The sequence below is a fragment of the Pipistrellus hanaki genome (assembly GCF_964339955.1).
Source record: "Pipistrellus hanaki genome assembly, chromosome: 10".
Taxonomy (NCBI): Eukaryota; Metazoa; Chordata; class Mammalia; order Chiroptera; family Vespertilionidae; genus Pipistrellus; species Pipistrellus hanaki.
In genome coordinates this window covers 1068662-1083198 of record NC_140512.1, presented here as the reverse complement: position 1 = coordinate 1083198, position 14537 = coordinate 1068662, and the positions used below count along the sequence as shown (strand labels likewise).

The 14537-nt window shown below is 45.7% G+C and overlaps 1 protein-coding gene across 1 annotated transcript; it reads left to right on the top strand.

Annotated features, from left to right (window-relative positions):
• Window positions 1–33: 33 nt before the first annotated feature.
• ZPBP (zona pellucida binding protein) lies at window positions 34–13515 on the top strand. Its single transcript, XM_084896811.1, has 8 exons — window positions 34–166; window positions 2279–2359; window positions 5875–6000; window positions 8018–8167; window positions 8609–8827; window positions 9157–9233; window positions 11073–11250; window positions 13402–13515. The coding sequence occupies exons 1-8, from the start codon at window positions 46–48 to the stop codon at window positions 13494–13496; spliced, it is 1047 nt and encodes a 348-aa protein (XP_084752937.1). The 5' UTR covers window positions 34–45; the 3' UTR covers window positions 13497–13515.
• The last annotated feature ends 1022 nt before the right edge of the window (window positions 13516–14537 follow it).

Below are 14537 nucleotides of genomic sequence, written 5' to 3'. Positions count from 1 at the left end.
CTGGCCAACGACTGCCAGAGTCCACGGTCGGCAGGTGGCGTGTGGATGGAGGCCTGGGCCCCGGGCCTGGCGCGGCGGGGCCGGCGGCGGGCCTCGGGCGCCCGGCTCTCCAGGGCCGCCGTCGTCCTCCTGCTCTCGGCCTTCCTACTGCGGGCGCCCCCCACAGGTGAGCCGGGGCGTGGCTCCGGGCGGGCGTTTGTGTCACGTGACCGCCGAGGGCCGGGGGCAGGGCTTGCGGGGCGTGTGCAGGAAGGGCCACCCAGCGCCCACGCCATGGCCGCCATGTCCATATCCATGTCCGTGTCCGCCATGTCCGTGTCCGCCATGGCCGTGTCCGTGTCCACCGCCGGGCTGCGCCTCAGGGCCCTGTGTGCCCGCTGGGCTGGACCTGCCCGGCTTCGCTCCCTCACAGCCCGGGTGCGGCTGTCCGCGGTCCTGCAGCGCCACCTGTCGGTGGGATCCATAAACACAGGGGACTCGGGTTCCTGGGAACACTGGGCCCCAACACTTGCCATCCTGTTTCAGATTCTGTCCAAGATGCTGAGGAGCAGACAGGGGAGTCAGCCTGAACTGTTGCCATCTCACTAGGAAGCTTTGGCTGCGTTCTTTTGTGTTCAGGTTTCAGGCTTAAAAAAAAAAAAGTAAAAGGTATCTCCAAGCATGAGAGGGATTTGTTCAAAATGCTAATGATTGTCCCAATAAGGAGAAGGTGAGAAGTGCCCCCCAAGGACATGCACAGGGACGGGCAGTGGCGGGGGCGGCATGAGAGGAGGAAGGGGGGACGGAGTGAGGATGATGGGCACCCCGGAGGCCAGGCACCAGGACCCTGGGGGCCACCCCCCAGGAAGGTGGGGACCAGCCAGTCATTCACTGTTCATTCCCCAGGGGAGCAGGCACTTCCCGCCGTGGCTTGCACAGATCTGGCCATGTCTTACTCCAGGGGTGACTGGGGGTGCGCCCCCTTTTAATCCACTAAGGCCAGACCAGAGGGGTCAGAGTGCAGTCAGCAGGCCATGTCACCCTCCACACTGTGAACAGTAGAGACCGATGTTGATGCAGCTTTTTATGGCGGACGCAACAGGCCGTTCAAGTCCTGCGACAGCTCCCTAAGTCTGGAATTGGGCCTCATTTTGCAGAAGAGAAGTCTGAAACTCCAAGAGTGTGAAGTGACTTTCCTAAGGCCACACAGTGGCCGTTAGGATTGAAACTCGGGTCCTCTGACATTGAGAACCATACTCTTTTTTTCCCTTACATCCTTTCTATTAAAGGTAACTTGGGAAATGCTTTATAGCATTTTTATACTGTCCCTCCCACTAGTTCTGTGCACACAATTATGTCGATCACATTTGCTCATTCAACAATGACTAGAGGATATCAGGATATGTTATATTTAACAATCGTTATTTAATATTTACCAAGCGCAAGGTTCAGTACTTCATACTGATTCTTGATAAGTTGACATAAATACTGATCGTACTAGCCATGGAGCTTGTGATCTAGTAAGGAAAATTCTATAGGTGCACACAGAATGGTAATACACGTGGCGCGGGTGTTATCAGAAAGGTGCTGATGATGTACTGTGGAAGGTTAGAAGGGACAGGCAGAAGGTTTGGAGGAGGGGACAGGTGATCTGGGCCCTCAAGGATGCCAGAGTTGGACTTTACAAATGAGGAAAGTTTCTAAGTGGATTCACTAAAGCTGGGCGCAAGGTATAATAGGGGCAGCAGCGGACTGATTCATTTTATCGGAGCATGTAAGGGGAGAGGAGTTGAAACATGGATGCCAGGTGTCAGGGGACATTGGTTTATGGCTTGCCCCTTCAACCAAGATCAAGTATCCTCCTATATAGTGGAAGCCTAATATGCAAATCGACAAAACAGCAGAACAACCAGTAGTCGGGAGGCAGGGCTAGTGAGGGGGCGGCACCAGGCCAGACAAGGCAGGTGCCAGTGGGCAGAGGGAGGGGACAGCGATCAGGGTGGTGACACGGGAGTGATGGGAGGAGGGGCCACCCACTAGCAGGCCGGCGCTGTCCCCATCAGCTGTCCCTCCCACAGAGGGAGGCCAGTCTGCAGCTTAGGCCGCTCCCCACGTCGGACATCCCCCGAGGGCTCCTGGTTTGCGAGAGGGCACAGGCCGGGCTGGGGGACCCCCAGTGCACACACTCTGTGCACCGGCCTCTAGGACTGTGATAATGTGCTATTTGAATATCTTGGAATTTCTCAGGAGGCATATTGTTGCTTATTTCTTTTTTTTTCTTCCTTTTTTTTTTTGATAGTTGGATATTTGATTCGATTACCAAGAAGTTTTAGTTTGACCCAAGATTCACTGAAAATAGTGGGATCACCAAATTACCCAGGTATTAATAGATGAGTATTCAGTAATTTTTAGAAAGTAATTAGCATTTGTTTAAATTTTATCATTCTTGTCCAGAAGGCTAATGTTCTTCCATGATCCTAGTCTCCTACGGCCCCTTCCTTCTAGGACGGCGGGGGCTTACCGTTGTTTCCAGGGGTCAGATTCACCACGTCTCATTGTGTAACTGCTAACATGTGCAAAATAGTTATTTCTAACAGTTTTGTAATTAAAGTTTCCTATAGTGGTTTCTTGTTATTATATATAATTCCCATATTATTAAATGGATATAGTTCAAATATACGAAAGCTTTCACAAAGGAGATCTATATATCATAAAGATTTGGATTCATAATATTTTGCAGTAGCCACATAAGGTAGAGCAAGTACAAACTTTTTGTATATTTTCTTACTGAGGTGAAGTCACAGGCCTAACCCCTCCCCCTCCCTCAAAGCACACAGTGCAGTCATTTAGAGTATTATCAAGTCTGTGCGACCATGAGCACTCTGTAATCTTACGTGTCATCGTTCCACAAGAAATGCCAGACCCATACGTGACCACATTCCAGCCCCTTTAAGCCACCAGCCTGCTTTCTGTCGCCATGGATTTGCCGGTTCTGGACGTTGCATATAGTGGACTGGTGCACCATATGACATTTTGTCTCTGGCTTTGTTCACAGTGTAGTGATTTCCAGGGCTGTTCGTCCTGTAGAATGTCTCGGGCCTTCATTCCTTTCTGTGGCTGAGTGGGAGCCCACGTGTGAATACACCGCTGGCAGTGCCCACCAGTGATGGGTATGTGGGCGGTTCCCACTCTCTGGCTGTGATGGGCACCCCGGACCAGAGTCCCTGTGAGGGCTGTGTGGAAGGGGCTGGCATGGTGGTTTGATCTGCCTTTCCTTCATGCTGATGCCATTGAACTTCTCAGTGCTGGCTGGCCATTTGCATACCTTCTTTGGAGACATGCTTATGCAAGTTCTTTGCCCATTTTTAATTGGGTTGTATTTTTATTATTGAGTTGGAAGATTTTTTAATACATTTTGGATATTAGACTCTTATCAGATATTTGACTTGTAAATATTGTCTTCCATTCTGTGGATTGTGTTTTCATTTTTAAAATAGTAATAGTGTCCTTTAAAGCACACATCTTAAACTTTGATAAAGTCTAATTTTTATTTTTAATTTGGTGTTGGTGCTTTAGATGTCATGTCTCCAAAACTTTATAATCAGCAGTCACAAAGTCTTTTATAAGAATTTTATAGTTTTTCCTATTATAATTAGGTCTTTAACCATTTTGAATTAATTTTGCATATGGTGTGAGAATGTGGTCAACTTCTTTTTTTTTGCATGTGGATATCCATTTGTTCTAATGCCAGTTGTGGAAGAGGGTTTTCATTCTTGATTGAATTGTCTCAACGCTTTTGTCGAAAAGCAGTTTACCACAGATGTTTGCTTTGTTGTTGTTTTTCTAAATTCTGTCCCATTTATCTATGTCTACTTTTAGGCCAGTACTACACTATCTCCATTACTCTTGCGTTATAGTAAGTTTCAAAATCATTAAAGTTGGTTCCTTCAAATTTGTTACTTTTAAGATTGTTTTGGCTATTCTGGATCCCTTGCAATATGATATTAGTTCTAGAATTAACCTGTCAGTTTATGCAAAAAAGACCATTGGGATTTTAATATGGGTTGCATTAAATATGTAGATCAACTTTGGGAGTATTACCACCTTAACAGGTGGTAAGTCTTCCAGTTCATTTTTCCATTTATTTAGGTCTTCTTTAATTTCCCTCAGTGATATTTTGTTGTCCATGTACAAGTCTTATACTTATTCTGTTAAATATATTCCTAATATTTTTTGATGCTATTTTAAATGGAATGGTTTTCTTAATTTAGTTTTTGGGTTGGTCATTCTGATTGTAGAGATATACAGTTGAGTTTTGCAAACCAATGTTGCATCCTGTCACCTTGCTGAGTCACTAGCTTTATTTTTTTGGTGGGGGTGTGTGGGTGGAATTAATCTTTAGAGTTTTCTCTATATATAAACACCACATCATTTGCAAATAGAGGTAGTTTTATTTCTTCTTTCCCAATCTGGATGTTTTTGTTTCAGTTGCTCCAGCTAAAAATTCCTCCAGTTCAATACTGAAGGTAGCAGGTGCCTTAATCTTCTCCCTAATCCTAGGGGAGAGCGGACGGAAGTCGTTCAGTGCTGCCTACAATGTTGGCAGCGAGCTCTTTGGAGATGCCCCTTATCAGATAGCCTGGGCAAAGGTCCCTCTTCCTAAAGGGTGCTGCACTGAGTCAAATACTTGTTTTGCATATATTGAGATGATAATAGAGTTTTGTCCTTTATTCTTTGATGTGATATGGTATTGAATGATTTTTGTATTTTGATCTAAACTTGCATTCCTGGGATAAAAAGCAATTGATAAAGATGTATAATTCCTTTTTATGTTGCTGGATCTGGTTGCTAACTTTTTAAGGATTTTTATGTCTATATTCATGAGGGAAATGTATAGTTTTCTTGAGTAGTATTAGTCTGATGTTGATCTTAGGGTAACAGTGACTTTATCAGGTGGGATGTGTTCCTTTCTATTCTATTTTTTGGAAGAGTTTGGGAGCTATTGTTAATTAATTCTGCTCTACTTGTTTTTTTGTTTGTTTGTTTGTTTTTATCTGGGGTTGGACTTTGTGGTATTTTTTTATTACTAATGCAAACACTTTGCTTTAGGTCTCCTCAGACTTTCTATTTCATTTGGATTCAGATGAGAAATGAGCTAGTAATTTTATTGAGGATCACATGTATGTGATGAGTGGCTTCTCTCTTGCACAGCTGGAGAGGGGAGAGGGGAGGGGGGCAGTCAGAATGCTACAAGTGCTCAGCTCTTGGCAAGCGCGTTGGTTTTCTAGGGTTGGATTGAAGCACAGGGAGGTGTTGCCTCACAGATGTGGGGACCGGAAGTCCCATCACGCAGTCAGGGTTGGTTCTTCTGGGTGTCTTAACAACAAAAGATAAAGCACAGACATAGAATTATCTTAATACTGTATAATTAAAATAACATTCTGAGAATAAAATAAACTAGTATATATGACCCCTTAATAAAGAGGCCAATGCATCATGCTCAGATTGAGATATATACACACAAATAATATATATTTTTATTGAATTTTTTACAGAGAGGAAAGGAGAGAGATAGAGAGCTAGAAACGTCAATGAGAGAGAAACATCAACCAGCCGCCTCCTGCACACCCCCACCGGGGATGTGCCTGCAACCAAGATACATGCCCTTGACTGGAATTGAACCCGGGACCTTTCAGTCCACAGACCGATGCTCTACCACTGAGCCAAACCGGTTTCGGCAATATATGTGTATATTTTTAATGTTACCTGGAAAGCAACGAAATTCAGTCCTTACTAGTAATAGCAATAACCAAACAAAACTTATGAAAACATGTAATCCAAACTGCAAGTATGAAAGCACAGATGTTATTGGAGCGTTTTAACATTGTATTTCAGTGAAAGTGTATGTTATGGTCCATCAGAAGAGTCCACACGTGTTATGTGTGACCCAGAAGCTGCGGAACTCCGAGCTGATAGACCCCGTGTTCCAGTGGCACGGGCCCAAGGGCAAGATCGTCTCAGGTAGGCCTTGTCCCGGCGACACCGAGCCGCCGTGTCTGAGATGCTCTGAGAGCAAAGGAACGTCGTATCTCGTGGACATGTATCTGTTTCCTCACTTATTTTCCTGCCATTTCCCTTTGGAGGTGTAACCCAGCAATGGGGACAGAGCCCGTCTCCTGAGTTTTAGATGCAGACACGCCAGTTTGGGAAGTTCTCTAAGCATCTACTAGTATATATTTTTTGTAAAAGTTCATAAAGTCATTTTGGTTACCTCAACCAGACTCATGTTAGTAGCATATATATGAAGAAGCAAATGTGATTCGGGTTTTTGTTAGAAATACAAATGAACACTTTGAGCCATATACTTATACATATGATTTTGCTTGTTATATATGGCCCCACAACATGGCAATTCAGGACTTTATTAGTAGTTACAGTTTTATACTTTTGAGTTTATATTTCCTTCTGACCAAAATCCTGACAATATGGATATTTGATTTTAACTTAAATATTGTAATTTTTTTAAAATGACTAAATTTAACATTGAATATATTATATCAAAAACATGCTTTTAAGTATACTGCATGGTTTGATAGTGGTTGGGTATTAATATATTACTTGTGCTTGTAAGAGAGTTACTTAGCTTTGGCATATATATCCAGAGGAAAAGGCGGACTCAAGATACATCTGAATGGTAGCCTTGCATTTTTCGAGTTTTTGAGAAACAAGATCTTATTCTCATGCAGGTACTTCTCCCCCGGGGCTGTTGGTATGACTGACTCATCCACATTTTCTTCATTCAACTTCTTATTTAGTGATTTTGAAATGCAGATCTTATTTTTATTCTAATGTTTCATTTGCTAAAAGCCAATTTATTTTTGCAGTGCAATTCAAACCTGCAGATGAGCTTAGCTCTGTTCTTTTCAGCCTTGAAAATTCAGATGAATGAATTTTCATCTTGAAGGTCTGTTCAGTGAAGCACTTAATCATTTTTGTACATCTCCCGAGGAAGTTTTTCTTTATCGCTCTATTCTCCTTCCCTCCCTCCCTCCCTCCCTCCCTCTCTCTCTCCCTCCCTCCCTCCTTCCCTTTCCTCCTTTCTTCCTTCACCTCATTAGTATGTGGATACGGTGCTCACAGATGAAATGCACAGGTTTACTTTGTCCCCTTGGATGGAGGAAGGAGGAAATATATCCATACAAAGACTTGCTAAGAAACATTCATGGGAAATGTTTGTTTTGTAGCATGTTTTAATATTTTATATGGTTGAATGATCTCAGCCGTACCTTGCTATGAAGCATCTGACATATACATGTGTGCATGAGATATGTGCAAACTGTGAAGCATGATAAGACAAACACATACCAGCCTGCTGTGCAAGTCAGGATTTACAGCGTGAGCCTCTTAGGAAGTGGCTTTAGAGACGCCGCTGGTCTTCCCAGCCCCTCTCTCAGGAAACACTGTCCTGGGCTTGTACAGCATTGCTTCTTAGCTTTCTCTCTGCCTTTTCCGTATGCATACTAGTAAAGGCACACGTTCAAATACACACATGTATAAATATGTGTGTGTGTTTTGCAAGAGTATGTTTTCACATTCTCATCTTGAATTTGTACAAATAACAAACACGCTATCTGTCAGGTGCTGGCTGAGTTCTCTGCAGTTTGCACAGAACTGACCCTTAGCTTTGCAGCAGCCCTTGCAGTAAGCATGGCACTGTCTGCACTTCACACATAGACACAGCTGCGTGTGTGTGGATCTGAACAGGTGTCTGAGAATGCCCTTTAGAAACTGATCCTTGTAGAATTTGTCTCTTGCCACTCGGGCGGCCACACGGCTGACACACTGAGGTTGGTGACATTCTGACACCAGGGTCACCTGGCACCTGCCGTCAGTGAACACCTGATGCACCACGGTTATGCCCCCAACTCCTTCGGATGGTCCTGCAGGTAAATGGTGGCACTTCACTTTGTCCAGAAAGCATGTGTTGTTTTATCTGAATTCGTGCGATTAAGAAACGACCGCTCTGTGTCTCCCGCAGAGAACAGCAGCACACACATCACCACCACGGGGAGCCTCGTGTTCCAGGACTTTGAGGAGGACATGACGGGGGCGTACACGTGCTTCCTGGAGTACAAGCCCTCCGTGGAGGAGGCGGTGAAGAACGTGCAGCTCAAGTTCATTGTGTACGGTACGTGTGCACCTCCCGCGTGTCAGCGTTCCTGTGCTTTCCGGCGTTAGCCACTGTAGCATGTTCGTTCTAAGGGGACTGTGCTCCTCTGCTCTTTCAGTTCCAGAGGACCTGTTGGCTGCCTCTGCTTCACAGGTCCTTTGTGAGGAGGTCACAGGAGGCAGATCTGCTCTCTTCGGGGCTGTCTGTGCAGACAATCTATTCAGCCTTAAATTTCTAAGATGAAAGTAAAAATAGTTCCAGTCTTAAATGATGTTAGTCTTAAATGAGTTACTGTTTGTGAATGCCTACAATAGCATTTGTCAGTAATGTTTAGATAAATTGTTTATTTAGTTGATATATATAATAGCTTTATTCTATGCAGTGATTTCTCTTGAGTGGTTGCAATGTGTTGGGATTGCATAAGTAACTGTTGTGTGTTGCTCTGTTCATTTTTCACAGCGTATCGTGAGCCTCACTTTTATTACCAGTTCACAGCTCGATACCATTCAGCTCCTTGCAATAGTATCTATAACATCTCTTTTGAGAATAAACTTCTACAGATTTTAAGCAAACTGGTTCATGAAATTAAGTGTGAAGTTTCCTTACAGAAGTCTGAATGCCATCATGTTAAAATGCAAAAAGCTGGTTTTCAAAATGAATTGTTTTTTAAATTTGCAGGTAAGAACATACAGTTCTCTAAAGAATACAACTTGAAGGCAGGAAGCCCATGTTAAGACCTGTGAATTACCAGAGTGGTTTTCAAATGTCAATGTTTTAACCTGACTGTGTTCATATTCTCTGCTCTTAGTTCTGAGAGCCCCCAAATAATATTCCTCTAATTTATGTGCTTAGTGAAAGCTGTACTCACATAACTGAAACCTTGCTATGGTATTTTACTTTAGAATGGGATTTAGTATAAGGAAGGTCTATTATGATATTTAGCTACAAGGTGGAAATATTATGATTAATATATTAGGTCCATGATCAAATGTAATGTGTTTTCTCAGTTTCGTGTATAGATACTGAAAAAGAATCCAAACCATGTGACGACCATACTTGTGACTATTCCAGAAGGCTATCTAAGGTATGTATGTGAGGCTGGAAATAAGGAAATAAATGAGCATGCCCGTGTGTGAGGTGTAAGGAAGCATCTTAGCCGCTCGTAAAACAAATCAGCCCCCCCCCCCCACACACACACACACACAGGGAATTCAACAGTGATAACGCAACGTCATAAAATAAGAAATGCTAAGAGTTAAAGAGGCAACATTTTGATGGAACACTTTGAAATTTAACATTTCGAATAAATTAAGATGATTCCCATTTATTTGGCTTAGGATGAAAATTATGCTTTAACTCCCAGCAGCAATTTAATTTACTTGTTTCTTTTAAATTATACTTAATATATTGTCATGATCAACAAACTTATGGTGATATTTTCCTATCTCTAAGTATCCTAAATGACCATATATACTTTATAAAATTATTTTTAAATATTTGGAATGTTAAATTATTTAATAGTACGATTATTTAATAGTACGAAAACTTTCCAATTTAAGGTGTAGGCATTGCACTTGAAAAGGTGATAATTTCTCTTTAGTAATTTGTTTATTTTTTAAAGTATATGTTTTTATTGGGTATATTGGGGAGACATTGGCCTCAGGTCTGTAATACGGTTCTGTAATACGCCATCTGTATATTATTGTCTGCTCACCCCAAGGTGAGTCTCCCTCACCACCATTTACCTCCTCTCCCACCCCCTTTCAATCTATGTTCTGTCCTTATTCTTTTCTTAGAGGGAACAGAAGAAATAGGAATCTGATTTATATGGTCATTTTAATTCCCATCAGGTTTTGTGAGATCCTGTTTCATTGATATGTATTTATTTATCATTGGATGCAGTGTTAGGAAGCTCAGTGTTTTCTGAAACTTTCAATTCGAGTTTGGCAATTAAACATAGTTAATTAGGTACCATATTTCTATCTCTAATTAATTCTTAAGCACTTTCTTAAATAAAATTTATGTTTGACCAAATAAGTATCAACAAATTCACCTGAATTTATTAAAAGCTTAAGAAAACCACTTAAACTATAAAAAGATAATAATTGAATAATTGAATTAGAGTTGTATGTATGTATTGAAAGAAGTGCATGGAAAAGATGTTAATGATTGCTTACAGGCATTTTTGTGGAAGGTGTCTGAGGGGACCATTAGTGGTTATAGGTCAGCTAGAGGCCGCCATCCATGCCCCTGACTAGGTGAGGGAAGCTAGCTGTGCGAACCGAGCAGAACCACTGGCTTGTAGAGGGTTTGAACCCATGCCACACCTCATGCTTCAGCAGGTGGAATTGTCAGTCATTGGAAGCATATGCCTCTTGTTAATTTTATCAGCCAGTCCAGAATAATTATTATAGAAAAAAATGTAATCAGTGATAGGTCACAGTGATGCTGTGATGATCTTTAAATTTAATTTTTTTGGGTCACAGAGATGGAAGTTGTGACCTGTTCAAAACTGATTTTTGTTGGTGGACAGCGAGGGGCTGCCTCAGACATACCCCCCTTAAAGACTTTCTCTCAGTGCCTTGGGTTGCTAGAGGGCATTTTCCAGAGGACAGTGATTTCACCGAGCAGTCTTGGCTTCGCTCGTGGGCCCAGCCACCTGGCATTCACACCCCAGCGGCCAGACGTGCGGGGGTGCGTCCCAGGGCCCTGTGGCGTGGTGTGCGGCCGGGCACTGGAAGTCGTTGAGTCTGCAGTTGCCATTCTCCAATTTCCACGTGTTATCTACATCCTATGAGTGCAAAAAAGGAAAGAAAAGAACCTCAAGAATGTGGGTTTCCCTGCTCATAATACATGGGCAGCCTTATGTATTCTATACAGTTATTTATGAAAACAATTTCTTCACGTTGTATTTCTATTTTAGGCTAAAAATCTCATAGAGAGATTTTTTAGTCAACAAGTAGAAGTTCTAGGCCGACGTGCAAGTCCACTGCCTGAAATATACTACATTGAAGACACCCTGCAAATGGTGTGGATTAACCGCTGCTTTCCCGGGTACGGAATAAATCCCGTGAAGCATCCAAAATGCCCTGAGTGCTGCGGTAGGTCACAGACTGCGCCCCCGCTTTGCCTTTATGCCTAAGTGACCGCCTCGCGTGCTTACCCTGTGTGGTTGGTCTTGGCGAATGGGGAACAGTGTCTGAAAGACTGGAGTCTGAGGGTACAGAGAGGAAAGCGGGTGGGTTTCGGCCGAGGGGTTAGTGCAGCAGAGGGGGAGGCGTGCCGGGCAGTGGTCGGGGGTCGGGGGTCGGGGGATAGTATTACAGCCAGAGTTCTTCACCCAAAGGAGTCCCGGCACCTTCCCTGTAGAGCCCGCTCCTGACGGCGCCCTGTGTGTGGTCTGGATCAGGTACCGCTGCCTCTTCTCCTCCTTGGAGAGTGTATGGCTGCTTCATTGCCAGTGTTTTCCGGCTTTGAATCCTGGCACCGGAGGCTCTGAGCGCCGCCTGGCGCTGTGCGTTTTTGGGGTTTGGGACGAATGGCCGGTGACGAACTCCCACCATCATGGTGGCAGCCAGAGTAGCTCCTGCCATTGTCTCCCTCCTGTCCCTTCTCCACTGACAACTGAGGGCCGCATGGCTCTGCTCTCACAGAATATCCAATCACTGGGCACATAGTGGGTAGCCTCTCAAGATGAGCTTCTTCCACTAATTTCCTACCTTAAATAGCAGTTTTAGTATCTTCCTCAATCCCACTCACAAGAAAACACAACACGTCAGGCTGTTCACTTGGAGAGAGAGCCACATTGGTGCCTGCGGCCTCCACAGGGCGTGGTGCCATCGCAGGAGCCGGCTCGGCGGCTTTGTCAGCGCGGAAAGCAGTCAGTATGGACGGCTGATGGCTGGGCGAGGTTCCCAGGCCCTCAGGAAACACTGATCCCATGCAGGGCCTCGGCCAGCATTTCCGCGTGTGTGTGTGTGTGTGTGTGTGTGTGTGTGTGTGTGAGAGAGAGAGAGAGAGAGAGAGAGAGAGGGAGGGAGGGAGAGAGAGGAAGCGGCCGTGGCACAGGCCTTTGGAAACATGAGAGTTTTTTTTGCAGCATTAGAGTTTTTCCACGTGTGGCCACCTTAAACACCCTGATTACTGCAGCAGATACATCTAGCTAACTGTTTAACTAGTATTTTTTTTCCATCTGAAGTATTATTCCCCAAATAAAGTGTCTGTTAATACGTGAAGAACTCTGTGGAACCCAGAATGGAAAATTCTTTTTCTGAATAACAGTTTAAATATTTTGCAGTTTGAAAAAAATGTATGAAAAAGAAAGCTGTGAGGTTACGTAATAGAATCTGGCCCAGATCCAAACGATGGCCTGCGTTTTCGCCTCGTGGTGCGGGACAGGCCCCCCCTGAGGCCAGGACCCCGGCCTCGGTGACTGAGGCGCAGGGGCAGGGGGTCGGCGAGGCCCGACCGCCAGTCCGGCTGGGCCTCTGCCCAGGGCGGGGGTGGGCCTGAGTGTTTGGTGACACCGGATGCTTTTCGGTCTAAGTCCTTGGTTTCTCTGCCTTCTTTACTTTCTCTTATGCAGAGTAACTATGGTAACACCTTCACTATGTGATATATGTTATTCTTATGTTGGGGATGATCAAACTCAGTTAAGTTAGGCTAAATAATTTTTTTTTTCAAAATTACACATTGAGCAATTGATAGAAATAGACTTGAATTGAGATACTGTTAGGAATACGGTCCATATGCTTCCACATTTGGCTGTCTTGAACCGCTAAGTCATGGCTGTTGTGGGCAAGGCCAATCACAGTGGGTCCACCCACCGTCTGAACCCCCGGGCTTCTGCTGTAACTGACAGGACAGCCCAGTCAGCCTTTAAGCTCAGCATCATGTGATCAGAAAAACGATTGTAGCTCCCAGTCCTGTTCTCAGCCAGGACGGGGGCAGAAGGCTAAGGCTTTCCGTGTGCGGCCAGCTTTCCGGGAACAACAGCAGAGGGGCTGCGGGCTGGGGGGCCAGGCGGGCTGTGTCCTGGGCCTGGGCTGCAGCTTGTCCCGTGGAAACGTCCTGGCGATGGCTGTGCAGCAGTGAGGTGCTTAGCGCTGCTGGCCTCACTCTGAGCGTGGCTAGACGCACCTCTGATGTTGGTGCCTTTACCACCATTGGAAGAAAAGATTTACGTACAGGAAGCTCCTTAGGGAGCGGTGGGCTGCGTCGAGGGACACGCTCTCACCCTGTTCTCTCCGCAGTGGTCTGCAGCCCCGGCTACTACAACCCCAGCGACGGCACGCACTGCCTGCACTGCAACAGCAGCCTGCTCTTCGGGGCCACGACCTGCCTGTAGCCTCCCCGCGCGGCGGGGATGTCACGCGGACGTGTAGTTTTGAAATATTAACCCATAATAAATCACTATTACGCCAAATTAAATGTATCAGGTTTTACCAGAAAACCGTGTCCTCGTTTCACTCGCAGCAGCCGTGTCCCGTGTTCTGTGAGCGGAGCATCCCGGACCCGTGCTCACTCCTGTGAGTGCAGGACACCCCCGGGTCCCCGCTTCCCACAGACCGCATCAGGCTGGCGGAGGCTGCAGAAAGCCCAGCTCCCTGCACCGCGCCGACCGCCTCGGGCCCCAGTCCCCCTCCTCCCCCACACCTCATTCCCTTCCTGCAGCGATGGGATTTGATTGCTGTTAGTTTGACCTTCCGCAGTTCAAAGTCCCTCTTTTAAAAGACTTAGTCTTATTATTGCAGTGTTTAGCCTCTTTATAAGGTCTAGTGCCAACAGCACAATGGGTGGCAGTCTTTACGTTTTTATTTTAAAGTCCTTTAAATTGCCTCCTTGACATTTCAGAGTGGAGCAATCATTGTGTGGCCTAAATGAAGGTGTGAACTCCACAGCGAGGTGACAAAGAGAAACAAGCAATTTCTTCCCCCAGAATGCCTCTGGGGAAGAGGATGGACAATAAAAATAAAGTTTAACCAACACAGACGTGCTGCCACTCTCACTGCATGGCTGATGCTGTGAAAGGTGCAGGCACCACCACCTCCCCTCCCCTCACACTGCAGACTGCAGCTATGGCAGAAACAGAGGAGTAAAGATCAGGCGCGAGGAAAACAGGAGAGCCGGCAGAACCCTGTGCTCAGCTTCCTAGCTGAGCGGCCGCCGTGGCCCAGGCCCCGTGCTCCAGGCAGGCGGGCGGGCGGGCGCTGGGGTCACCGAGGGAGTGTGGGCGCCCGGGCGGCTGCTTCTCCCTGCACGTGGTGGGGAATGTGAAGTCGGGGCCGGAGACCCGGAAGCTTCCTCCGGCTCCCAGGGAAGCAGGCCTTCTCCCGCCGCGCCGGCCGGCCGCGCAGACTTCCGGGCCAGGCGGAAGCACCTGCCGCAC

Excerpts from the sequence above, each read along its gene's own strand:
- ZPBP (XM_084896811.1), top strand. The coding sequence starts at position 46 with ATGGAGGCCTGGGCCCCGGGCCTGGCGCGGCGGGGCCGGCGGCGGGCC. Across the intron at positions 6,001-8,017 it reads CAAGGGCAAGATCGTCTCAG|AGAACAGCAGCACACACATC; the intron begins GTAGGCCTTGTC and ends TGTCTCCCGCAG. Across the intron at positions 11,251-13,401 it reads AAAATGCCCTGAGTGCTGCG|TGGTCTGCAGCCCCGGCTAC; the intron begins GTAGGTCACAGA and ends TTCTCTCCGCAG.